The 27758-nt window shown below is 38.5% G+C and overlaps 1 protein-coding gene across 17 annotated transcripts in view; it reads left to right on the top strand.

Moving 5' to 3' along the window:
• TTC3 (tetratricopeptide repeat domain 3) overlaps window positions 1-27758 on the top strand; it is a 139316-nt gene that overhangs the window by 50600 nt on the left and 60958 nt on the right. For all 17 annotated transcript variants that reach the window (XM_027099525.1, XM_027099442.1, XM_027098521.1 and 14 more), the window contains 9 exons: window positions 13532-13666; window positions 14310-14390; window positions 17054-17166; window positions 19593-19713; window positions 21742-21864; window positions 22625-22726; window positions 24598-24690; window positions 25354-25418; window positions 26407-26543. In XM_027099525.1, coding sequence (XP_026955326.1) covers window positions 13532-13666; window positions 14310-14390; window positions 17054-17166; window positions 19593-19713; window positions 21742-21864; window positions 22625-22726; window positions 24598-24690; window positions 25354-25418; window positions 26407-26543 — 970 coding nt within the window. The remainder of the gene's footprint in view (window positions 1-13531; window positions 13667-14309; window positions 14391-17053; window positions 17167-19592; window positions 19714-21741; window positions 21865-22624; window positions 22727-24597; window positions 24691-25353; window positions 25419-26406; window positions 26544-27758) is intronic.

Genomic DNA, 27758 nt, shown 5'->3' with positions numbered 1-27758 from the left:
TTGGGTGATTATGATGTGTCAGTGTAGGTTAATCCTTGGTTAAATAAAAAAAAAAGCACCCCACCCCATGTATGTATATTGGGTTGGCCAAAAGGTTCGTTTTTTTTTAATTTATTTTTTTGGCTGCGTTGGGTCTTCGTTGCTGCGTGTGGGCTTTCTCTATTTGCGGCCAGCGGGGGCTGCTCTTTGTTGTGGTGCTCAGGCTTCTCATTGCAGTGGCTTCTCTTGCTGGGGAGCATGGGCTCTAGGCTTGCAGGCTTCAGTAGTTGAGGCTCATGAGCTCAGTAGTTGTGGCTCATGGGCTCTAGAGCGCAGGCTCAGTAGTTGTGGCACATTGACTTAGTTTCGCGGCATGTGGGATCTTCCTGGACCAGGCCTCGAACCCAGGTCCCCTGCATTGGCAGGTGGCTTCTTAACCACTGCACCACCAGGGAAGTCCCTCATTTGGTTTTTTATGTAAGATGGCTCTAGTAGCACTTAGTTGTCTTTAACTCCATTCGAAACAGTTTTGATTGTATGTGACAGCTGTCATATCAGTGTGCATTTAAAAAAAAACTTTTCAAAATTGGTGAATTTTTGTGTAATCATTTTAATATTGAAGATGGAAGAAAACAATATTTTCAGCATATTACACTTTATTATTTCAAGAAATGTAAAAACGCAACTGAAACGCAAAAAAGATTTGTGTAGTGTATGGCGAAGGTGCTGTGACTGATTGAACATGTCAAAAGTGGTTTGCGAAGTTTCATGCTGGAGGTTTCTCGTTGGACGATGCTCCATGGTTGGGTAGACCAGTTGAAGTTGATAGCCATCAAATTGAGACATTAATTGAGAACAGTCAGCGTTATACCACATGGGAGATAGTCGACATACTGAAAATATCCAGATCAAGCGCTGAAAATCATTTGCACCGGCTTGGTTATTTTCATCTCTTTGATGTTTGGATTCCACATAAGTTAAGCAAAAAACACCTTCTTGACCATATTTCCGCATATGATTTTCTACTAAAACATAATGAAGACATTCTGTTTTTAAAACAAATTGTGATTGGCAATGAAAAGTGGATGCTATATAGTAATGTGGAATGGAAGGGATCATGGGGCAAGCGAAATGAACCACCACCAACCACACCAAAGGCTGGTCTTTCTCCCAAGAAGGTGGTGATGTGCATATGGTGGAATTGGAAGGTAGTCCTCTATTACGAGCTCCTTCTGGAAAACCAAACGATTAATTCCAACAAGTACTGCTCCCAGTTAGACCAACTGAAAGCAGCACTCCATGAAAAGTGTCCAGAATTAGTCAACAGGACATGCATAATCTTCCATCAAGATAACGCAAGACCGCATGTTTCTTTGATGACCAGGCAAAAACTGTTAGCTTGGCTGGGAAGTTTTGATTCATCTGCCATATACATCAGATATTGCACTTTTGGATTTCCATTTACTTTGGTCTTTACAAAATTCTCTTAATGGAAAAAATTTCAAATCCCTGGAAGACTGTAAAAGGCACCTGGAACAGTTCTTTGCTCAAAAAGATAAAAAGTTTTGGGAAGATGGAATTATGAAGTTGCCTGAAAAATGGCAGAAGGTAGTGGAATAAAATGGTGAATGTGTTGTTCAATAAAATTTGTGGTGAAAATGAAAAATGTCTTTTATTTTTACTTAAAAACCGAAGGAACGTTTTTTTTTTTGCGGTACGCGGGCCTCTCACTGTTGTGTTTCCTGCTGCGGCGCACAGGCTCTGGATGTGCAGGCTCAGTGGCCATGGCTCACGGGCCCAGCCGCTCCGCAGCATGTGGGATCTTCCCGGACCGGGGCACGAACCCGTGTCCCCTGCCTCGGCAGGCGGACTCTCAACCACTGCGCCACCAGGGAAGCCCCCTGAAGGAACTTTTTTGCCAACCCAATATACCATTCTGAGGAGTGATTTTGATGATGGGGGAAGCTATTCATGTAAGGGGCAAAGGGGTATATGGAAATCTCTGTACTTCCCTCTCAATAAAAAAATGCAAGGGGTACAACTTTGATATTACTTTGAAGGAAATTTATCAAGCTAAATGTATTTATTAAAGGAATAAAGACTTTTAGATTAGTGATGCATTCATTCCAAGAGCAGGGGAAAAAAACCCAAAGAAAGTAGAAGGAAATTACAAAGTAGAAAATAGTGAAGGAGATTGGTTCAAGGTAGCGGAGTAGAAGGACGTGCTCTCACTCCCTCTTGCGAGAACACCGGAATCACAACTAACTGCTGAACAATCATTGATGGGAAGACACTGGAACTCACCAAAAAAGATATCCCACATCCAAAGACAAAGGAGAAGCGACAGTGAGATGGTAGGAAGGGTGCCATCACAATAAAATCAAATCCCATAACTGCTGGGTGGGTGTCACAGACTGGAGAACACTAATACCACAGAAGTCCACCACCTGGAGCCCCACATCAAGCTTCCCAACCTGGGGGTCCGGCAACGGGAGGAGGAATTCCTAGAGAATCAGACTTTGAAGGCTAGTGGGATTTGATTACACGACTTCGACAGGACTGGGGGAAACAGAGATCCAATCTTGGAGGGCACACACAAAGTAGTGTGCGCATCGGGACCCAGGGGAAGGAGCAGTGACCCCATAGGAGACTGAACCAGACCTACCTGCTGGTGTTGGAGGGTCTCCTGCAGAGGCGGGGTGTGGCTGTGGCTCACCATGGGGACAAGGACACTGGCAGCAGAAGTTCTGGGAAGTACTCCTTGGCGTGAGCCCTCCCAGAGTCCTCCATTAGCCCCACCAAAGAGCCTGGGTAGGCTCCAGTGTTGTGTCACCTCAGGCCAAACAACCAACAGGGGGGAAACCCAGCCCCACCCATCAGCAGACAAGAGGATTAAAGTTTTACTGAGCTCTGCCCACCAGAGCAACACTCAGCTCTACCCACCACCAGTCCCTCCTATCAGGAAACTTGCACAAGCCTCTTAGATAGCCTCATCCAAGAGAGGGCAGACAGCAGAAGCAAGAAGAACTACAATCCTGCAGCCTGTGGAAGAAAAACCACATTCACAGAAAGACAGACAAGATGAAAAGGCAGAGGGCTACGTACCAGATAAAGAAACAAGATAAAACCCCAGAAAAATAAATAAGTGGAGACAGGCAACCTTCCAGAAAAAGAATTCAGAATAATGATAGTGAAGATGATCCAGAATCTCGGAAAAAGAATGGAGGCAAAGATCGAGAAGATGCAAGAAATGTTTAACAAAGACTTAGAAGAAGAATTAAAGAACAAACAAACAGAGATGAACAATACGATAACTGAAATGAAAACTACACTAGAAGGAATCAATAGCAGAATAACTGAGGCAGAAGAACAGATAAGTGACCTGGAAGACAGAATGGTGTCATTCACTGCTGTGGAACAGAATAAAGAAAAAAGAATGAGAAGAAATGAAGACAGCCTAAGAGACCTCTGGGACAACATTAAATACAACAACATTCGCATTATAGGGGTTCCAGAAGGAGAAGAGAGAGAGAAAGGACCCAAGAAAATATTTGAAGAGATTATAGTTGAAAACTTTCCTAACATGGGAAAGGAAATAGCCACCCAAGTCCAGGAAGTGCAGAGAGTCCCATACAGGTTAAAGCCAAGGAGAAACACACCGAGATACATAGTAATCAAACTGGCAAAAATTAAAGACAAAGAAAAATTATTGAAAGCAGCAAGAGGAAAATGACAAATATCATACAAGGGAACTCTCATAAGGTTAACAGCTGATTTCTCAGCAGAAATTCTACAAGCCACAAGGGAGTGGCATGACACATTTAAAGTGATGAAAGGGAAGAACCTACAACCAAGATTACTCTACCCGGCAAGGATCTCATTCTGATTCAATGGAGAAATCAAAAGCTTTCCAGACAAGCAAAAGCTGAGAGAATTCAGCACCACCACACCAGCTCTACAACAAATGCTAAAGGAACTTCTCTAAGTGGGAAACACAAGAGAAGAAAAGGACCTACAAAAACAAACCCAAAACAATTAAGAAAATGGTAATAGGAATATACATATCGAGAATTACCTTAAACGTGAATGGATTAAATGCTCCAACCAAAAGACACAGGCTTGCTGAATGGATTCAAAAAGAAGACCCATATATATGCTGTCTACAGGAGACCCACTTCAGACCTAGGGACACATACAGACTGAAAATGAGGGGATGGAAAAAGATATTCCATGCAAATGGAAATCAAAACAAAGCTGGAGTAGCAATACTCATATCAGATAAAATAGACTTCAAAATAAAGAATGTTACAAGAGACAAGGAAGGACCCTACATAATGATCAAAGGATCAATCCAAGAAGAAGATATAACAATTATAAATATATATGCACCCAACATAGGTACACCACAATACATGAGGCAACTGCCAACAGCTATAAAAGAGGAAATCGACTGTAACACAATAATAGTGGGGGACTTTAACACCTCACTTACCCCAATGGACAGATCATCCAAACAAAAGATTAGTAAGAAAACACAAGCTTTAAATTACACAATAGACCAGAGAGACTTAATTGATATTTATAGCACATTCCATCCAAAAACAGCAGATTACACTTTCTTCTCAAGTGCGCATGGAACATTCTCCAGGATAGATCTTGGGTCACAAATCAAGCCTCATTAAATTTAAGGAAACAAATCATATCAAGCATCTTTTCTGACCACAACACTCTGAGATTAGAAATCAGTTACAGGGAAAATAAAAGTAAAAAACACAAACACATGGAGGCTAAACACTACGTTACTAAATAACCAAGAGATCACTGAAGAAATCAAAGACGAAGTCAAAAAATACTTAGAGATAAATGACAGTGAAAACACGATGATCCAAAACCTATGGGATGCAGCAGAAGCAGTTCTAAGAGGCAAGTTCATAGCAATACAATCCTACCTTAAGAAACAGGAAACATCTCAAATAAACAACCTAACCTTGCACCTAAAGCAATTAGAAAAAGAAGAACAAAAAAACCCCAAAGTTAGCAGAAGGATTGAAATCGTAAAGATCAGATCAGAAATAAATGAAAAAGAAATGAAGGAAACAATAGCAATGATCAGTAAAACTAAAAGCTGGTTCTTTGAGAAGATAAACAAAGTTGATAAACCACTAGCCAGACTCATCAAGAAAAAAAGGGAGAAGACTCAAATCAATAGAATTAGAAATGAAAAAGAAGTAACAGCTGACACTGCAGAAATACAAAGGATCATGAGAGATTACTACAAGCAACTCTATGCCAATAAAATGGACAACCTGGAAGAAATGGACAAATTCTTAGAAATGCACAACTTGCCGAGACTGAACCAGGAAGAAATAGAAAATATAAACAGACCAATCACAAGCACTGAAATTGAGGCTGTGATTAAAAATCTTCCAACAAACAAAAGCCCAGGACCAGATGGCTTCACAGGTGAATTCTATCAAACATTTAGAGAAGAGCCAACACCTATCCTTCTCAAACTCTTCTAAAATATAGCAGAAGGAGGAACACTCCCAAACTCATTCTACAAGGCCACCATCACCCTGATACCAAAACCAGACAAAGATGTCACAAAGAAAGAAAACTACAGGCCAATATCACTGATGAACATAGATGCAAAAATCCTCAACAAAATACTAGGAAACAGAATCCAGCAGCACATTAAAAGGATCATACACCGTGATCAAGTTGGGTTTATTCCAGGAATGCAAGGATTCTTCAATATATGCAAATCAATCAAGGTGATACACCATATTAACAAACTGAAGGAGAAAAACCATATGATCATCTCAATAGATGCAGAGAAAGCTTTTGACAAAATTCAACACCCATTTATGATAAAAACCCTACAGAAAGTACGCATAGAGGGAACTTTCCTCAACATAATAAAGGCCACATATGACAAACCCACAGCCAACATAGTCCTCAATGGTGAAAAACTGAAACCGTTTCCACTAAAATCAGGAACAAGACAAGGTTGCCCACTCTCACCACTATTATTCAACATAGTTTTGGAAGTTTTAGCCACAGTAATCAGAGAAGAAAAAGAAATAAAAGGAATCTAAATTGGAAAAGAAGAAGTAAAGCTGTCACTGTTTGCAGATGACATGATACTATACATAGAGAATCCTAAAGATGGTACCAGAAAACTACTAGAGCTAATCAATGAATTTGGTAAAGTAGCAGGATACAAAATTAATGCACAGAAAACTCTGGCATTCCTATACACTAATAATGAAAAATCTGAAAGTGAAATTAAGAAAACACTCTCATTTACCATTGCAACAAAAAGAATAAAATATCTAGGAATAAACCTACCTAAGGAGACAAAAGACCTGTATGCAGAAAATTATAAGACACTGATGAAAGAAATTAAAGATGATACAAATAGATCGAGAGATACACCATGTTCTTGGATTGGAAGAATCGACATTGTGAAAGTGACTCTACTACCCAAAGCAATCTACAGATTCAATGTAATCCCTATCAAACTACCACTGGCATTTTTCACAGAACTGGAACAAAAAATTTCACAATTTGTATGGAAACACAAAAGACCCTGAATAGCCAAAGCAATCTTGAGAATGAATAATGGAGCTGGAGGAATCAGGCTCCCTGACTTCAGACTATACTACAAAGCTACAGCAATCAAGACAATATGGTACTGGCACAAAAACAGAAATATAGATCAATGGAACAGGATAGAAAGCCCAGAGATAAACCCACGCACATATAGTCACCTTATCTTTGATAAAGGAGGCAAGAATATAGAAAAGACAGCATCTTCAATAAGTGGTGCTGGGAGAACTGGACAGGTACATGTAAAAGTATGAAATTAGAACACTCCCTAACACCATACACAAAAATAAACTCAAAATGGATTAAAGACCTAAATGTAAGGCCAGACACTATCAAACTCTTAGAGGAAAACATAGGCAGAACACTCTATGACATAAATCACAGCAAGATCCTTTCTGACGCACCTCCAAGAGACATGGAAATAAAAACAAAAATAAACAAATGGGACCTAATGAAAGTTAAAAGCTTTTGCACAGCAAAGGAAACCATAAACAAGACCAAAAGACAAGCCTCATAATGGGAGAAAATATTTGCAAATGAAGTAACTGACAAAGGATTAATCTCCAAAATTTACCACCAACTCATGCAGCTCAGTAACAAAAAACAAACAACCCAATCCAAAAATGGGCAGAAGAGCTAAATAGACATTTCTCCAAAGAAGATATACAGATTGCTAGCAAACACATCAAAGAATGCTCAACATCATTAATCATTAGAGAAACGCAAATCAAAACTGCAATGAGATATCATCTCATACTGGTCAGAATGGCCATCATCAAAAATTCTAGAAACAATAAATGCTGGAGAGGGTGTGGAGAAAAGGGAACACTCTTGCACTGTTGGTGGGAATGCAAATTGATACAGCCACTATGGAGAACAGTATGGAGGTTCCTTAAAAAACTAAAAATAGAATTACCATATGACCCAGCAATCCCACTACTGGGCATATACCCTGAGAAAACCATAATTCAAAAAGACATATGCACCCCAATGTTCATTGCAGCTCTATTTACAATAGCCAGGACATGGAAGCAGCCAAAGTGTCCATTAACTGATGAATGGATAAAGAAGATGTGGCACATATATACAATCGGATCTTACTCAGCCATAAAAAGAAAGGAAGTTGAGTTACTTTTAGTGAGGTTGATGGACCTAGAGTCTGTCATACAGAGTGAAGTAAGTCAGAAAGAGAAAAACAAATACCATATGCTAACACATATATATGGAATCTAAGAAAAAAAAAAAAAAGGTCATGAAGAACCTAGGGGTAAGACGGGAATAAAGACACAGACCTACTAGAGAATGGACTTGAGGATACGGGGACGGGGAAGGGTAAGCTGTGACAAAGTGAGAGAGTGGCATGAACATATATACACTACCAAATGTAAAATAGATAGCTAGTGGGAAGCAGCCACATAGCACAGGGAGAGAAGCTTGGTGGTTTTTGACCACCTAGAGGGGTGGGATAGGGAGGGTGGGAGGGAGGGAGACGCAAGAGGGAAGAGCTATGGGAACATACATGTATGTATAACTGATTCACTTTGTTAGCAGAAACTAACACACCATTGTAAAGCAATTATACTCCAATAAAGATGTTAAAAAAAAAGAGCAGAAATAAATCAAATGGAAACAAAGAAGACAGTAGCAAAGATCAATAAAACTAAAAGATGGTTCTTTGAGAAGATAAAATTGATAAACCGTTAGCCAGATTCATCAAGAAAAAGAGGCTCAAATCATTAAAATTAGAAATGAAAAAGGAGAAGTTACACCAGACACCGCAGAAATGCAAAGCATTCTAAGAGACTACTACAAGCAACTTCATGCCAATAAAACGGACAACCTGGAAGAAATGGACCAATATTTAGAAAAGTATCACCTTCCAACACTGAACCAGGAAGAAATAGAAAATATGGACAGACCAATCACAAGTAATGAAATTGAAACTGTGATTAAAAATCTTTCAACAAACAAAAGTCCAGGACCAGATGGCTTCACAGGTGAATTCTATCAAACATTTAGAGAACAGCTAACACCCACCCTTCTCAAACTCTTCCAAAAAATTGCAGAGGAAGAAACACTCCCATACTCATTCTATGAGGCCACCATCTCCCTGATATGAAAACCAGACAAAGATACTACAAAAAAAGAAAATTACAGACCAAGAGCACTGATGAATATAGATGCAAAAATCCTCAACAAAATACTAGCAAACAGAATCCAACAACACATTAAAAGGATCGTACACCATGATCAAGTAGGATTTATCCCAGAGATGCAAGGATTTTTCAGTATATGCAAATCAATCAATGTGACACACCATATTAACAAACTGAAGAAGAAAAACCATATGATCATCTCAATAGATGCAAAGAAAGCTTTTGACAAAATTCAACACCCATTTATGGTAAAAACTCTCCCGAAAGTGGGCATAGAGAGAACCTACCTCCACATAATAAAGGCCATATATGACAAACCCACAGCAAACACCATTCTCAATGGTGAAAAACTGAAAGCATTTCCTCTAAGATAGGAACAAGACAAGGATGTCCAGTCTCGCCACTGTTATTCAACATAGTTTTGGAAGTCCTAGCCACGGCAATCAGAGAAGAAAAAAAATAAAAGGAATACAAATTGGAAAAGAAGAAGTAAAGCTCACTGTTTGCAGATGGCATGATACTATAAATAGAGAATCCTAAAGATGCCACCAGAAAACTCCTAGAGCTAATCAATGAATTTGGTAAAGTTGCAATATACAAAATTAATGCACAGAAATCTCTTACATTCCTATACACTAATGATGAACAATCTGAAAGAGAAATTAAGGAAAGACTCCCATTTACCAGTGCAACAAAAAGAATAAAATACCTAGGAATAAACCTACCTGGGGAGACAGAAGACCTGTATGCAGAAAACTATAAGATGCTGATGAAATAAATATGATACAAACAGATGGAGAGATATACCATGTTCTTGGACTGGAAGAATCAGTATTGTGAAAATGACTACACTACCCAAAGCAATCTGCAGATTCAATGCAATCCCTATCAAATTACCAATGGCATTTTTTTACAGAACTAGAACAAAAAAATCTTAAAATTTGTATGGAGACACAAAAGGCCCCGAATAGCCAAAGCAGTCTTGAGCGAAAAAATCGGAGCTGGAGGAACCAGTCTCCCTGACTTTAGACCAAACTACAAAGTTACAGTAATCAAGACAATATCGTACTGGCACAAAAACAGAAATGTAGATCAATGGAACAAGATAGAAAGCCCAGAGATAAACCCATGCACCTATGGTTAACTAATGTATGACAAAAGAGGCAAGGATATACAGTGCAGAAAAGACAGTCTCTTCAATAAGTGGTGCTGGGAGAACTGGTCAGCTACCTGTAAAAGAATGAAATTAGAACACTCCCTTACACCATACACAAAAATAAACTCAAAATGGATTAGAGACATACATGTAAGACCGGATACTATAAAACTCTTAGAGGAAAACATAGGAAGAACACTCTATGACATAAATCACAGCAAGATCTTTTTTGATCCACCTCCTAGAGTATTGGAAAGAAAAAAAAATAAATGGGACTTAATGAAACTTAAAAGTTTTTGCACAGCAAAGCAAAGTACAAACAAGACGAAAAGACAACCCTCAGAATGGGAGAAAACATTTACAAACAAATCAGTGGACAAAGGAGTAATCTCCAAAATATATAAATGGCTCATGCAGCTCCATTTTAAAAAAACAAACAACCCAATCCAAAAATGAGCAGAAGACCTGAATCGACATTTCTCCAGAGAAGACGTATATAGATGGCCAAGAAGCACATGAAAAGCTGCTCAACATCACTAATTTTTAGAGAAATGCAAGTCAAAACTACAATGAGGTATCACCTCACACCAGTTAGAATGGGCATCATCAGAAAATCTACAAACAGCAAATGCTGGAGAGGGTGTGGAGAAAAGGGAACCCTCTTGCACCGTTGGTGGGAATGTAAATTGGTACAGCCACTATGGAGAAACAGTATGGAGGTTCCTTAAAAAACTAAAAATAGAATTACCATATGACCCAGCCATCCTACTACTGGGCATATATATACCCTGAGAAAACCATAATTCAAAAAGACACATGCACCCCAATGTTCATTGCAGCACTATTTACAATAGCCAGGACATGGAAGCAACCTAAATGCCCGTCGTCAGTTGGGTGGATAAAGAAGATGCCGTACATATATACAATGCAATATTACTCAGCCATGAAAAGGAAGGAAATTGGGTCATTTGTAGAAACGTGGATGGATCTAGAGATTGTCATACAGAGTGAAGTAAGTCAGAAAGAGAAAAACAAATATCGTATATTAATGCATATTTGTGGAACCTAGAAAAATGATACAGATGAACCAGTTTGCAGGGCAGAAATTGAGACACAGATGTAGAGAACAAACGTATGTACACCAAGCGGGGAAAGTGGCGGGGATGGGGGTGGTGTGATGAATTGGGAGATTGGGATTGACATATATACGCTAATATGTATAAAATGGATAACTAATTAGAACCTGCTATATAAAAAAATATAATAAAATTCCGAAAAAAAAGAAAATAATGAAAATGGAACAACTTGTAAAGAAGAATCCACAAAGCTAAAAGTTGATTCTTTAACAATATAAATAAAATTTACATATCAGTATGGAAACTGATTAAGAAAGGAAGAAAAGCAGACACAATAAAACAATTTCAAGAATGAAAAAGGAAACTTCCCTGGTGGGCCAGTCACTAAGACTCTGGGCTCCCAATGCAGGGGGCCCGGGTTCAGTCCCTGGTCAGGGAACTAGATCCCACATGCCGCAACTAAGACCCAGCGCCGCCAAATAAATAAATATTTTTTAAAAAAGAATGAAAAAGGATACATTACTACAGACGCTTCAGTATTACAAATACTATATCAAAATACTATTATGACCAACATTATACCACGAAATTTGAAAACGTATGTAGATGAAATGAACAAATTCCTAGAACAATCCAGCTTATAAAAACTGACTCAAGAAGAAATAGAAACCTGTACAGAATCCAGAATTTATAGAACCATGGCTAATCACTCTTCCAGTCATTGAATACCTGTAGACTGTGTATTGTCAGTGAAAGATTGTTTCTTTTGGTTAAATGTGGTTCATGTGAGTCTGCTCTGACGCTTCAGTGCTTTATGTAAACACAGTTCTATTTCTTCTAAAATAAAATGTTGCATTTAAATTTTACCCCCCCCCCCAAATGTATATTAACATGAAACACAACACTCATTTTAATATCTGGGTCATTTTAAGCTTCTGTTAACTATGTTAGGTATATATGACAGATAGCTTATTAAGGACTCTTGGAATGAAGCATGTGAAGCATTTTTAATCAGTTTCCTAATCGGTTTCAACAGCTTTCTAATTAGTTGCATAAAAGCATTTTTAGTATTTCTAACAGTTGGTGATTTTCAAATTGTCATTTTATATTGACTTTACGGATTCTAAAAACTGTGATGGGCTTACACTGTAACGACAGCCTGTGAAGACAAAAGAGTATTTCAATAAAAATGACGGTTATTGTTGAGCCTTGATTTGTTCATTTTACACACTTTACTTTAGGCCCCTGCGTACGCTGAAGACTGGCATTGCCACTCAGCCCGCTCTCATGCAGCTTTCAGTACAGACCATTTATTTGTGCTGTTTTGAGAGAAATAATTTCCAATGGAAACATGAGGCAAATGGATTTGTTTTCTAGAATGAAAGAGATTAGAATGGAATCAGTACATCCAAGGCTGAATAATAAATAATAAACTAGTGTGTGTGGGGATAGCACATCGTCTTCTATAACTGTTAAAATTCTTATCTTAACATTAATATGGCGATCGTTGAACTTTTTAAATACTGTATAGCAAATACCAAGTTTACCTGAGAGCTGCTCTTTTCCATGTGTTTTCTGGGGGGAAAGTTCTCCTAAACTTTGATTCATTGGATGAAAAGCACTAGGCAGCTTTTATGTGTGACCAGACTGCTTTTCCCTCTGCGTTTTGTGCAGTGGGGTCTCCTTTTGGATCCTTACCATGAGGAACAGTGAGGAATGTCACGCAAATATTTGCATTTTCTGCTCCCTTGAACGGTGTACACATGTATGGCAAGGTGTGGGGAGATCTGGCTTAGCCTCCAGGCTTGTCTCTCCAGTCTTTATGGAACTTTTGTGGCCTATAGCTGTTGCCATGTAACTAAAATCTGAATGCAAATTATAATGTATGTGCTCACGTATATTCAAATTGTAAAGTTTTTTTCTCGCTTTATTTCAGGGTACATTATAGCAGCTGTTTTCCTTATTCTCTTCTCTTTGCATTTAACCTAGTAATATCTCTCCCGATAATATTATCTAGTTATATTCAGGTACATGTTAGGCAGGAGTAGAGCTACAGATTGAAATAACCATTTCTTGCTGAGAATTTAGGTTTGTTCCAGGGCATGAGGGCAGTTGTTAAAATCTGGTAGTGACCAGGAAATTGATTGCTTGTTCTTATTTGTCTAATTGTTCAAGTCTCAGCCAAACAATTTACTTATTTAAATGATGGCTGATGTTCTCCATTTGAGCTGTTAAGACGTCCAAATACTGTCTGGTTAGCCTGGAAAAGTGAGTACAGCTTAGCACCGTGTAGTGTAAAGTGAACCCCCCTTCTTTGTCATGGGCAGCACTAGAAGTGTTGGGATCAAGATGGGGAAGCAGTACCTTTTAATTTCCACTTTAATGGTGCTGTGCTGAGAAAGGAGTATAATCCATACGGGGTAGCCTTGGGTATTTACATATTTTATGATCAGTTATAAAGTATAACTGCCCAGTGATGACCGTTGGCATCTTAAGTTTTAGACTAAGCGTGTATAGCTCTGGTTTACTGAAAAAGAATTTCTTTTTTGCAGGATTTTGCTAATATAATGAAAATGCTGAGAAGCTTAATCCAGGATGGTTACACGGCTTTGTTGGAGCAGCGCTGCCGCAGTGCTGCCCAGGCCTTCACAGAGTTGCTCAATGGTTTAGATCCTCAAAAAATAAAGGTGAACTTGCCTCCTGGTAACTTGTTTACCAATGCTAATGCGTTTCAGATGAATGTAGAAGGGAACCAACACTTTGACTTCATTGTACTAATGTATCGTCTTGCTGAGATCAGCTGAATTTACTCCAGGTCGTGAGAAGCAGATAATGCTCTGATTCAGCCTTTATGGTTGCCGTCGGTATAGAAGCCAGGTTTAGACTCTCCCCTTGCACTATAGCTGGTGTTCATTGGAACTCTTGGCCTTTTATCTTATTAGAGCACTAAGTCGAGAATTTGGACTCACTTCAGTCACATCTTTTCATCCACAAAGAAAGTATTGGCTGGGTAAATATGCAAGGTTGTAAGAGAGCAAATACCTTAGTCTGTTACTCATCCCATTAATATGCAAAAGAATATGACATCAGTTATTCTGTTATGAACCATGCCTTCAAGGAACTCTGAGACAGTGATTCTGTGTTTTAGATACTTGATAGCAAGATAACTGCATATCTTTGCAAAATGTATTTTCTAATTTTGTTTGGTCTTTGTCCCACAGTGATTAGTAAGATATTTTTATACTCTTACTGTTGCGGCTAACAAGTTAGCATGATGCAAATTGGGCAGAATTATGTTCAGATGTTTAACTGGAGCATTTTTATTGACAGCAACTGAACCTGGCCATGATTAACTATGTCTTAGTAGTCTATGGACTTGCCATTTCACTCCTTGGAATAGGACAACCTGAGGTAAGATTTGTAACAGAGATAATAAACAATTAAAATATGTCATTAATTTTAGAAGGTATGTTAAAATAGTTTTTCCACTTCGGCGTATTTCCTTCTGGGTACTTTTTTTTTGCTTTTCCAGTTTTATTGAGATACAATGGACAGTATAAGTTTAAGGTGTACAGCATAATGATTTGACTTATGTATATCATTAAATGATTATCACAGTAGTTTAATGAGCACTGCCTGCGTACTTTCTTGATAATTTTTTCTGAAATAACTAAATTTAATTTAGTTTGTGATTCTTTTTGAAAAGAAAATTTAGTTTGTGTTTCCGTTAGAAAAAAGTTATGCCAGACCACCAGTGGGAATCTACCTTTTATTTGTATAAAAAGTAAAGGACCTGGTATATCATGATAAATTTCGGAAACATGTTGAGGTAAAAAGGCAAGTTGGAGAATGTAGTAACATCGTGATACCACTTATGTGCAAAGTGGAAAACTTACAGGGCAATAGTATATATTGTTTATGGCTATCTGTGAATCTTGAAAAAGTAAAAAAAAAACATGGACTAGCCCTACATCAAATTTAATATAATGGTTGCATTTAGTGATAGAAGAAAGGAATGGGACTTGGAAGGTTAAAAAAGGAGAGTTCAACTTTGTGTCATGCCTTTTTATTTTTTAAATCATAAAAAGAATGCTAATGTTAATAGCTCTTAGTTCTGGATAGTAAGTACCTGGGTGTTTTATCTTCTAGAGTTCAGGCTTCCCATAACCACGTGCAATCAGTGTATGGGTGTCAGCACACATGGTTTCCGTTACTCATGGTCTTTCAGTGCTCTCCTGGAAAGCTTACTTACCTGCACTGCTCAGCATTATACTTTGCTTTCCATGGCTTCGAGTTTTTGATAAAGGTTGAAATGGCTCTAGAATTACCTCAGGAATAATATATCCTTTCTACCAACTTGGGCCCCAAGCTTCCTAGGCTAGATGAGGCTTAACCCTAATTGCTCCCTAATAAGGATCAGGTTGTTTTATGTTCCACTGTCTGAGTGGTCTACAGAGAGTGAGGTTCATTTTCCTTGTGACATGCTGTTGGTCATTTTTTAAAATTTATTTGTTTTTATTTTTGGCTGTATTGGGTCTTCGTTGCCGTGCGCGGGCTTTCTCTAGTTGTGGTGAGCAGGGGCTACTCTTCGTTGTGGTGCGCGGGATTCTCATTGTCGTGGCTTCTCTTGTTGCGGAGCATGGGCTCTAGGCGCACGGGCTTCAGTAGTTGTGGCACGTGGGCTCAGTAGTTGTGGCTCACTGTCTCTAGAGCACAGGCTCAGTAGTTGTGGTGTACGGGCTTAGTTGCTCTGTGGCATGTGGGATCTTCCCGGACCAGGGTTCAAACCCGTGTCCCCTGTGTTGGCAGGCGGATTCTTAACCACTGACCACCAGGGAAGCCCCTTTCTTGTTCTTTTTTTTTTTAATTTTTTGTTTTTTGCGGTACGCGGGCCTCTCACTGTTGTGGCCTCTCCCGTTGCGGAGCACAGGCTCTGGACGTGCAGGCTCAGCAGCCATGGCTCATGGGCCCAGCCGCTCCGCGACATGTGGGATCTTCCCGGACCGTGGCACAAACCCGTGTCCCCTGCATCGGCAGGTGGACTCTCAACCACTGCGCCACCGGGGAAGCCCCCCTTTCTTGTTCTTGATGAGACAGATAAATGTCTTTCATTAGGGAATCTCTAACTCTGTTTTCTAGTAGATTGTTGGAGACAGGACTGTATGATCTCCATTCTTCTATTCTTGGCAGAGTAACAATAAGCTTCTTACCATGTTTTGCCTTACCGGAACTGACGAAATAGTTTATTACATTTTTTATTTACTTTGATTTACTTTTGATTTAAAAAAAAACTAAATAGGTACGATAGAACTTGGACATTTAAGAGAATTTCATCATTCAGAGTGTCCCCAGAAGGAAGTTATATTCACTCCAGAACAGTCCTTGCTGAAACATTTCTGGCATGCCTCCTTCGGAGCTGGCCTCAAAGCTTCTTCTTAACTCCATTTTGTAGTGACATTTCCTTTTTCACCCACAGTGGAGTGGCCAGTATTGCTTTGAGCTAAGTGTCTTTTGGATTTTTTCCAAAACAATATTCATTCAAAGCCCAGAGGCTTCCACTGTTGAGAATATTCAAAAGAATGTACTCTAAGCTCTGTAAAGTTTACTAAAGAGCTGCTTTTAAGGCAGAGCATTTGTCTTATGTCACAAAACATTGTGGCAACATCATTGGAATTCCTGTGATCCCAAGGGGGCAGCACTTACTAGGATGTATGTTATGGCGTGTTTGCATCCAAATCAGTCTCTTTTACCCTGAATTCACACCTTTTAGGGTTAGCCAGCACACGCTGTGACCTCTGTGTGTTAGTAAATGCTCATCTGGTTGGTTGTCTGATTTCAGTGCCAGCTTTTCATCCTGGAGCTGGATCATTTTGGTTGTGTCTCTTGAGTATCCATATGGTCAAAATTTATGTAATTATTAAGAAAATGAAGTACAGAATGTATAATTTTGCCATAGAAATTTTAGGATATACGGTTGTTTTTAATATTACACAAAAGGAATCAACTTTCAGGTAAAATCGGTTCCAGTATTTCTCTTTCTGTGTAAGTGATCACTGTTCTCATTGCTATTGAAGGAATTATCTGAAGCTGAAAACCAGTTTAAGAGGATGATTGAACACTACCCCAATGAGGGACTTGATTGCTTGGCTTACTGTGGAATTGGAAAAGTGTACTTGAAAAAAAACAGGTTAGTAGAAGCCACACTACTTCATGCCCTAGGCTGGTTACTCATTTCAAATCTAATGTGATGATGATCCTTTTTCTGGAGTTACTTTGGTATCTTCTCTGTCGCACACTATGATAATTGTGTTTACTTTAAGGACTGGCATTTGGATATTAATTATTAAAGTAAGGTCAATCACTTCAGTTCCCAGTGCTTTCTAATTTTGAATGTAATAGGAAAATCAATAATAGAGTAACTTGGACTTCCCTGGTAGCACAGTGGTTAAGAATCGGCCTGCCAATGCAGGGGATCCCTGGTCCAGGAAGATCCCACATGCCGTGGAGCAACTAAGCCCGTGTGCAACAACTACTGAAGCCTGTGCACCTAGAGCCCATGCTCTGCAACAAGAGAAGCCACCGCAATGAGAAGCCCGTGCGCTGCAACGAAGAGTAGCCCCCGCTCGCCGCAACTAGAGAAAGCCCATGTGCAGCAACGTTGACCCAAAAATAAATAAATAAAAAATAAATTTAAAAAAATAATAGAGTAATTTGACACAAAGGATTTTATGTTTTATCTTTTAGTATATGTCATTTATAAGTGGCGACTGAATTGGTATAAATTAATGCTTTACAAGTGTGATTATATAATATTTTGGTTAAATACCCATTTCCCTCAAAAAACTTGTATGAGGATTTTTTTTAAAAATTATTATTTATTGGCTGTGTTGGGTCTTCATTGCTGCGTGTGGGCTTTCTCTAGTTGTGGGGAGCAGGTGCTACTCTTCGTTGTGCTGTGTGGGCTTTTCAGAGCGCAGGCTCAGTAGTTGTGGTGCATGGGCTTAGTTGCTCCGCGGCATGTGGGATCCTCCGGGACCAGGGCTCAAACCTGTGTCCCCTGCATTGGCAGGCGGGTTCTTAACTACTGTGCCACTAGGGAAGTCGCTAATACGAAATTTATATATGTTCAAGGACATTATGAGTTAGAAACAAAAATCTCTCCTCTGAACCTATAGTTGAATTACAGCCAATATAGTGGTAGGTATGTTAGATTACTTTTATAAAGAAATAATTGTTGATTGATTGAATATCATTCATAACTTTTAATTATCCTTAAATTTTCATCTAACTGTTTAGCGGATGTTTTATCAGACCATTGGTATTCTTGGGAACCCAATCTCAGGGGGTGCCTAGAACTTTCTTTAAAGATCTTTAAAGATTAAAGAAAGTTCTTTTACTTCCTGAAGCTACTGTCTGACCAGGTCAACTCTTTTAAGGATCAGGGGTAGTGAGGATTTAGCAGTCACCTCTATGGTAATAAATGAAATTAATTCCAGCTTAGCATAAGTTGTTTGGGACATACCTGTTTAATGCAGTGGCCGCATGCGGATATCACAAGATCTGGGAATGTAACATAAATGTGTAGGAGGTTGTAGTAAATGAAGACGTGTTTGCCATTTTGAAAGGCATTTAAATTTTTTTAAAATTTATTTTATTCAAGTATAGTTGATTTACAATGTTGCGGAAACCCATTTAACTTTTAATTTCACAATAATATGGTTTGTGGTTCAGTGTCCAGTAAGCTGGTTTTTTGCTGTTGCAATGTGCAGTGTCTGGTTGAAAGTCCTGCTGTGTAATAACTGTCTTATGGTGGATGCTGGTCTAGCTTTTCTGCAGGTGAAGTTTTCTGTACCCAAAGGCAAAAATGACTTCTTCAATTGGGAAATCGTTTCAAGATTGGAGAAAGCAGAGAACCCTCTATTTTCTAGTCTGAAGAGAAGAATAAAGACTGGGATAACCTTATGATCCAGTATTCTAGTATTCTTTTGTTGAACAGACTGTGGGACTCTATTGAGATTAATATTTAAGCCATAAATTGGAAATGAAAGATTTCATATTTATAGTTAAAATAGTTTACATACACATTTGTTCTGTTAAAATAATTCACTGCTTTATCATTGAAGATGTCCAGAATATACGATTTCTTTAAAAATTTTTCAGCAAATCGGTTTTACTATAGATGTTCTAAATGAGTCAAGTGAAAAAAAATTTCCCTATTTATGATTAATTAGTTGAAGTGGAGCTTTGCTGTTGCTCTACAAGAATCTAATTAGATTAGTAAATGAAATAAAAATGGAACAGCCATAATTTATTCAGTTTTCTGTTTTACTTGTTGAAAACTTAAAAAAAAATTACAACTTTAAAAGGACTAGTGTGCACCTACCATAATAAAGCCAGTGTCCAGGTAGATTAGTGTTTAATTTATATTATCTTTGTAGCAAACAGTGATAATGTCTTGGTTTTTTAAAGAACATATGGGTTACATTGAATATTTCTGTGTAGTGATTTGTCAAATGTACTCTTACCTAGTAAGCTTGAAATCTCTGTGCCTTGTTGTGGGGAATGAAAATTCATGTCACATCTTTAATACCTTCTTCATAATTATGACTTTAGATTTCTAGAAGCTCTTAATCATTTCGAGAAAGCAAGAACCTTGATCTGTCGTCTTCCTGGAGTGTTAACTTGGCCCACAAGTAATGTGGTTATTGAAGAGACTCAGCCAGGGAAAATAAAGGTAACCGTTTATTTCTCTAGAGAGCATCTTACTAACCGTAAAAGCTCACCTGTGCTTCTGCGCTCTGACTCAGGTAGCAGAAGACAGGTAGGAGTACTCTGTCCTCCGCTCCTCCATGTGCGTTTCCCCTTGAAAGACTGGTGAGAATCACCAACGTTTATTGAATGTTTCCTGTGTGCCAGTCATACACCTTCCATTTATCATTACCTTTAACCCGTACAGCAACCCTATGTGATGAGCACTATGATTATTCGCATTTTACAGATGAGGAAGATTACATTTAGAGAGGTTAAGTGTTGAGCTCAAGGTTAAACAGCTAGGAAATGGTGGAGCTGGGACTTGAATCCAGGCATCCTGACCAGAATGTGCACTGTTAAGCAGCATGGCGTACTGGTTGTACTTAGAGAAAGGTATAGCGTTGTTTTTTCATCATGGTTATTAATGGTACTTGAAGACTCTGAAAATATAAATTTAGTCTCATATCCAGAAGCGTAGGATTCTTTGCCAGTTCTAGAAAGACTAAAGTGTGTGAATTGACTAGGATAGGCCTTTACTTGTGATGAACCCTGGTATTTACTCAGAACTTGCTTTTGGCTGAAGCTTTTAAAAGCACAGGAATCAACTCTTACAACTCAGCAATAAAAAGACACTCTAATTAGAAGTAGCCAAAAGATCTGGATAGGTGTTTCTGCTAGCAAGTTGTATAAATAGACAATAAGCATGTAAAATGTGTTCAACAGTGAGCCATCAGAGAAATGCAAATTAAAATGAGATACTACTTCATACTCACTAGGGTGGCTGTAATCAAGAAGGCAGACAATAACAAGTGTTAGCAAGGATCTGGAGAAATCAGAACATCCATACATTGCTGTAAAGTGTAAAATGATGAAGCTGCTTTGGAAAACAGTCTGGCAGTTCCTCATAGGTTAAAGATAGAGTTACCATATGACCTAGCAGTTTCACTCCTAGGTATGTACAGAGACAGGAAAACATGTTCTCGCAAAAACTTGTACATGAATGTTCATAGCAGTATTATTCACAATAGTCAAAAAGTGGAAACAGCTCAAAGTGTCCGTCAACTGATGAATGGTTAAATAAAATGTGGTATATCCATATAATTGAATATCAGTGACAGAAACCAGACGTGAAAGGCCACATACTGCATGATTCTGTTTATCTGAAATCTCCAGAATAGGAAAATCTATATGTGAAGACAGATAGTAGATTAGTGGGCTAGGGGGTTGAGGAAGGTTGGGGAGGGATTGCTAATGGGTATGGGGTTTCTTGTTGCATGGTGAAATGTTCTAATTTTAGGTTATCATGATGATTATACAACTCCGAATATACTAAAAAAACCACTGAACTTTAAATGTGTAAATTGTATGGTATATGAATTATATCTCAACAAAGCTCGTATAAAAAATAAAACTAAACGTAGGGATTGTTGGATGTTCCTCTCTTTATACTGGATTGGAGTGGAGGCACAGGAACTACTGATAACAGACAGCCAGCGCTGGAAGCGTGGCATGAGTCTTGGGGGCTTCGGGGGCAGTGGTGTAATTCTCCAGGTGATGAACAGGCACAGGTGGCAGGGGTTCAGGGAGGTAGATGGATGACAGTGGTGGGGTCCTAGGTGAAATGACATCGGGAAGGAGAACAGTAGAGCCCTAAGGGTTATTCTGCCTCATTTGACTCCCTGTGAATGCTTGAAGGAGATTTCTAAAAGGTATGTAGTGTAAAATGAGGCCTGATGATTATAACACAGGATAAGATTTTGATTCAGAGTCTGAAATTTTGAAAATTTGTTGATTCGCCCTTTTTTTCCCCATCTTTGTCTCTTGGCATGTCTCTGTATCAGCCTCTCTCTAGAAGGAAAAATTTTAAAAGTTGTATGTAGTTCTTGGCTAAAAGGCATTTGGTCCTTTCTGTGCTGAAAATATTTTGATGGCAAGAGGTTATTGAAATCACAAACATTTTATCATTGAATTAGTGTTGTAGTAGTACCATTTTTGTTTATTTTTGTTTTAGATGCTGTTAGAGAAATTTATTGAAGAATGCAGGTTCCCTCCAGTGCCGGATGCCATTTGTTGCTATCAGAAGTGCCGTGGATATTCCAAAATCCAGATATACATAACTGATCCAGACTTTAAGGTACTAATGAGTGTGTACTAGGTCCTTAACTTGCTGAATTGTGCCTTAAAATGGATTCAGAACAAATTCTGTAATTGGAGACACGAGTGCTGTGACTTGTCAGCAGTTTTATGTCCTCTTGTCCTCCCCATCCCCTGGACTTAAGTCTACATCGTCTCACATGGGGGCCCAGAGCCACTGAAATAAACACCGAGGGCAGGGACGGTGACCTGAGAAGGCAGGTTAGCTGATTCCATTTCCCCTTTCTAGCCTATTTTTAGGAGCCCAGGGAACAAAGGGAGGTTAGTACCCCTGATTTGTTGCAATTCCAATTTCTTGTAAAATTTTGAGTCCAAGAATCTGAAGGCCATTCTGATCATTGAATTAACTCTTAGAGACCTAAGTCTGAGACCAAGTCTGGCAATGAATTGAGTGAGTAAGACCCTGGGCTTTAGCTTATTCAAGAAGATAGAAGCTGCTCGCTGTCCCTGGTTAGTAGATCAGATGAGATAAAGTTTATAAAATATTTGGTATTGTAAAGGATAACGCAGCTGTAAATTGTGGAAATGAATATGTCAGTTAAGCTCAGTGTTTCCAGCACTAGGCAGTCTGGGGTACGGAAGTCTTACACTCCCCCAGGAGGAAATGTGGCATCTAGCTATGTCTGCCAGGTAAGTGCAGACAGCTCTCCATCTTAATATGTGTTGTGAGTGAGTGAGAGAGAGAGAATGTGTGTGTAGACATCTTTCAAAAGTGAGTTAAAAATTGTTTTAAACCCTAGGGTTTTATACGAATCAGCTGTTGCCAGTACTGTAAAATAGAATTCCACATGAACTGTTGGAAGAAGTTAAAAACAACAACATTTAATGATAAAATTGACAAGGTAAGGCTAACAAGATTATCTGGATTTTTCAGTATGCTTATTGTATGTTGATTTTTTTCCCCTAAGAATCTTTAGGAAAAGTCTTAAGAGGATATGAATTCCTCCCTGTGCATGAGACATAATTAGAAAATATTAAATTAAAAATTTAATGATAAAGTTAGAAAATCAGTTTTTGTTTTATAACGTATTTATTTTATTTTTGGCTGCATCGGGTCTTCGTTGCTGCACGTGGGCTTTTCTCTAGTTGCGGCGAGTGGAGGCTACTCTTCGTTGTGGTGCATGGGCTTCTCACTGCAGTGGCTTCTCTCGTTGCGGAGCACAGGCTCTAGGCGTGCGGGCTTCAGTAGTTGTGGCTCTTGGGCTCTAGAGCGCAGGCTCAGTAGTTGTGGCGCACGGGCTTAGTTGCTCTGCAGCATATGGGATCTTCCCAGACCAGGGCTCAAACCCATGTTCCCTGCATTGGCAGGCGGATTCTTAACCACTGCGCCACCAGGGAAGCCCAGTTTTTGTTTTTATTTTATGCAAGTGTAAAGGGCAGTAACCATAGAGGCTTTTAATAAATTGTTGAACCCCTTTTACATTGGAAATATTATGATCAAAAATAAAAGTTTAGGGCTTCCCTGGTGGCGCAGTGGTTGAGAGTCCGCCTGCCGATGCAGGGGACACGGGTTCGTGCCCCGGTCCGGGAAGATCCCACATGCCGCGGAGCGGCTGGGCCCGTGAGCCATGGCCGCTGAGCCTGCGCGTCCGGAGCCTGTGCTCCGCAATGGGAGAGGCCACAACAGTGAGAGGCCCGCGTACCGCAAAAAATTAAAAAAAAAAAAAAAAAAGTTTAAATGTCTGATTTTAATGTTATGATGTAGAATTGGGGCTTCAAATTTTATAATTTCTAAAAAAATTTGATGAGATAATTTGTACTGAGGAATCAACTTAAATTTTGTACTGCCACATCTAATTGGGGTTTTCTCTTAATTAACAAGATAATGATGTTAATTCCATTAGCCAGATATACTTTGAGAGCAGTCACAGTTTAATAATCTTGTTTGCATTGATAGAATTTGTTTCTGATCCATATAAGCTATGGACTTAAAGAAAGAAAACCTTTTTCTACGCTGCTAAGCCTCAGGTAGACCCCTATCCTTACTGAGGAAAAAAACTAAGGTGGTTGTGCTAGGTGAACGTTAGCAATGGAATTATTGAAGTTTAGTAGAAATAAATTCTCACATTTTACACATTTTCATGTCGTTAACTAGAGGTGTAATGATGTGACCAAATAGCTGCCGCCATTGAGTCACTTCTGCTATGTCTTTGTCCTGCCTTAACTGAGCTTCTCTGGCTGTGCCCTCGCCCTCAGTGGTCTTACCATTCCCATGGGTTGAAATACCCTCTGTAAATTCGCTTTCACTAGGATGTGTTGAAGTAACTCAAATATCTCATGACTTACAGTAAGAAAGGCTCGTTCCTTGCTTGCGTCACTTGTCCTGAAGTTTTGCATTCGTTGTCCAGGGTTGGGCTGTGGCAGCTCCAGTCTGTGTGGCTGTGTTCTTTGTTTCTGATTGAGGCTGAGGAGTGACTGGAACACATTCTTATGGCGGAGGGAAAAGAGCAATGGCCGGTCCATTCAGTGTTTCTTAAAGCTTTTGCATGGATGTAGCGTACATCATGTCAGCTCACCTTACGCAAACAAAGCAAGTCCCGTGGTCACCCCTACAGCTGGGGGCTCTGGAAGTCAGATGGCAACGAGCAGGCACTTTACGGCGCGTCCCTGAAGGAGGTTTTAGATCACATTTTCACTGTTCCTGATGGTTAAAATGGAATACGTGTATAGATTTATGCTGAGAGGGACCACTTTTTTTTTTCTAATCAAATAGGATTTTCTGCAAGGAATTTGTCTTACTCCTGACTGTGAAGGAATCATTTCAAAGATTATCATCTTCAGCAGTGGTGGTCAAGTTAAATGTGAAGTAAGTATTTAATAAAGGGGAAGTCTCCTTAAATTAATAAACAAAATGCTGATACCTTTTAAAATATGATTTAAATTTATGGAAGTTGTACTATTTGGATCTTGTGTTTTCCAGGAAAGAAGCGGTTACTTACTATAAGAAATTATAGGAAGTAATAGGATGTGAGAATGCGTCTGTGCATTGAAGGATTCTCATATTCTTTTATCTCCTAAAAGGAGGAGGAGGTCTTTTACATTTTAGTTTTACTGTTTTTACTCTCTTTAATAACCTTATTTTGTTAATTCCCAGTAAACGTTTGGGTGTTGGCGAGGTGGGGGATCTTAGGGAGGGAGGAGAGTGTCTGGAGGGATTACCTCTAGCCTCACTGTATGGGAGTTGGCAGGAGTGGGTTGTTGTAATGACATCTGTAGTTTATTTGATCTTCTGCTTACTCTTAATTTTTTTTTTAAGCTTCCTAAATTGTGTCTACTCTCTTGTTCCTCTTTTCAGTAAATTGTTTTGCTAAAGTTTTCTGGGCTTTTGTTTGGGTCAGAACATCATCACTGTTCCCTATCAAATTGAACATTGACTGTGTGTGCTTCTGAAATGCTTGTTACTTGTGGTTTTGTGCTTTATGTCATGGGAGCATGAGACAAATTTTGGATGTGTCTGTTTTATTTAAAGTTTGAACACAAAGTCATTAAAGAAAAGGTTCCTCCAAGACCTATTCTGAAACAGAAATGTTCTAGGTAAGATTTTTAATAATCAGTAGCTTAATAATGTCTATTAGAATATAATTCTGTTAAATGCAGATTTCTAAATTATGCTGTTTTTAAAATTGGCTCTGCACACATATCCAGATAAGTGGTTCTTAAGTGAATTTTATGGGTATTTATAACTTTCAAGGGAACTAGCCTAGAATGGTTAAATGCTAAAAACTTGAATAAAAAGCATTATTTAATAGTTGAATTTATAAGTAAAATTATGAAATTGAGCTATGAAATGACATGTTCAATAGATTTGGCATTTGGATAAAAATTATATACTTAGTTCTCTGTTGTTGAAACTTTAATTCCAAAAGCATCTTTCCTTTTACTCTCTTCAGCAAACATTTTGAACCAGTGACTGTTTCTCACCCTGAAATATTCAGTGAACTGTCAAAATTATTCTTTTCTATATCTTCTTGTTCAGATCAAATAATTCCAATCCTTTTTTCTTTTCTTTTTGGTCCTGCTTCTTGCTTTCCATTTTAAGAAGTGATTTTTTTCATCATTGGTGACCAGGAAAGAGCAGAAGAAAAGATGAACAGAATTATTTGTTGAGGAGAACTTGTTGTAACCATATTGACCAAATTCTGGTGTTGTGGGCCATTATTGGGTTGTGAAAATAATATTTTACTGTGGAAATGAGTATTTACATGTATTACCTTGCAGAGTCATTTTTACTATTCTTGTTTACCCTAAGCAGTAACTCAAATACATGGAAATAACATCTGCATGATCTGTACATGCCATCCTTAATTAGAAGTCACTCAGTCATTGAGGTTCTTGTTTTCAGGAAACAAGTACACTTGTTTTGACTGAACTGACCACGTCTCAAAAGTTTTTGATATTGAACAGAAGATATAGGCCAAGTTTTAACTAAAAAAGGAAACTTGTAACTTACACTAGGCAAAGGAAAATAGTTAATTGAGTTTATAACAAAGGTGAGTTATGACTAATTGTAAATACTTATCAGCCTAGAGAAGTTAAGGCTGAAAGAAGACAAAAAATTGAAGCGGAAGATTCAAAAAAAGGAAGCAAAAAAATTAGCACAAGAAAGATTGGAAGAGGACTTAAGGGAAAGTAATCCACCTAAAATTGAAGAGCAGAAAGGTATGCTGGGAGTCCAAGTCATGATAATAATAATATATTCTTGCTTAAAAGTATAAATATAAATATTCATCTTGCTGGGCCTTATGTTAATTGTTATTGAATTGAAATTTAGATTTCCATTGGCATTTTGATTTTATCACCATCTTCTGATATACACTGAGGTGGGGAGGGGGTTGGTGTAAGGAACATTGAATTTAGAAGCAATATACAGGGATTGAAAACGCTACCCTGCCACTAACTCAGGGCAAACTGACACTCTGTCCATTTCCTTATCTCCAAAGTGCATGTGAGAATAATATCTGAAATTCCTACTGTATGTTTGACAGTGGTTTGTAAACCCTGCTACACAGATTTAAGTTCTGAAACGTTGAACTGTAAATTAGCCACTGATTATCTGAAATATGCTGAGTTCAAATAAAGAAGCAGTTCATACTAGGTGCCAGAGAGATTACCTAATCCAGCCTTCTGTTTTACACCTGTCTTGTCAGCATTCCCTGATCAACATGGGAGCGGTCTCAGTAATTTACTGTTTCTGTGGACATATTTACTTTCAGGTTTGGGGCGGGGGTTGAGTTTTTTTTTTTTTCTTTTTAATTGAGGTATAGTTTCAGGTGTACAACATAATGATTTGAAATTTGTATATATTGCAAAATGATTACCACAGGTAAGTTCAGTTAACATCCATCACCATACATACAGAATTTTTTTTTCACGAGAACTTTCAAGATCTACATGCAAATACGGAAAACAGTATTATTAACTGTAGTCACCATACTGTACGTTACAGCCCCAGGCATGCTTTCAGTTTTGAGTTGAAGTACATTGTTCTCATTTTCTACTGTGATGGCTCTTCCCAAAATGAAATATTTCCTCTTGTTGTCTTTATTTTTCATCTAGTATTCCATTAATGTTTCACAAATCAATCACAGTTATCTTTCCTACCGAAAAAATTTTTAGTGAACATCATTATTTTATATATATATATTTTTTGTATTTAATTTATTGTCTTAGCTTCAAGAGGCTAAATGACCATTTTTAGGGGGAAATGCCTGGGTGGGAAGATGAACTTCTGAGATATTTCCCAGCTTGGAATCAATGATTCCACAGGTCTATGATTTAGGATTCAACAATAAGATGAATAACATACAGTAACTACCTAATGTTAATTGTATTTATACCTGAAGAAATGATCCCTTCAACTCCAGGAAAAAACCC

The sequence above is a fragment of the Aethalodelphis obliquidens genome, unplaced genomic scaffold (genome assembly GCF_003676395.1).
Source record: "Aethalodelphis obliquidens isolate GAN/ISIS:26980383/991018 unplaced genomic scaffold, ASM367639v1 scaffold1, whole genome shotgun sequence".
Classification (NCBI taxonomy): domain Eukaryota; kingdom Metazoa; phylum Chordata; class Mammalia; order Artiodactyla; family Delphinidae; genus Aethalodelphis; species Aethalodelphis obliquidens.
Note: the sequence above shows the minus strand (reverse complement) of the source record. Positions and strands in the feature narration are given on the sequence as shown.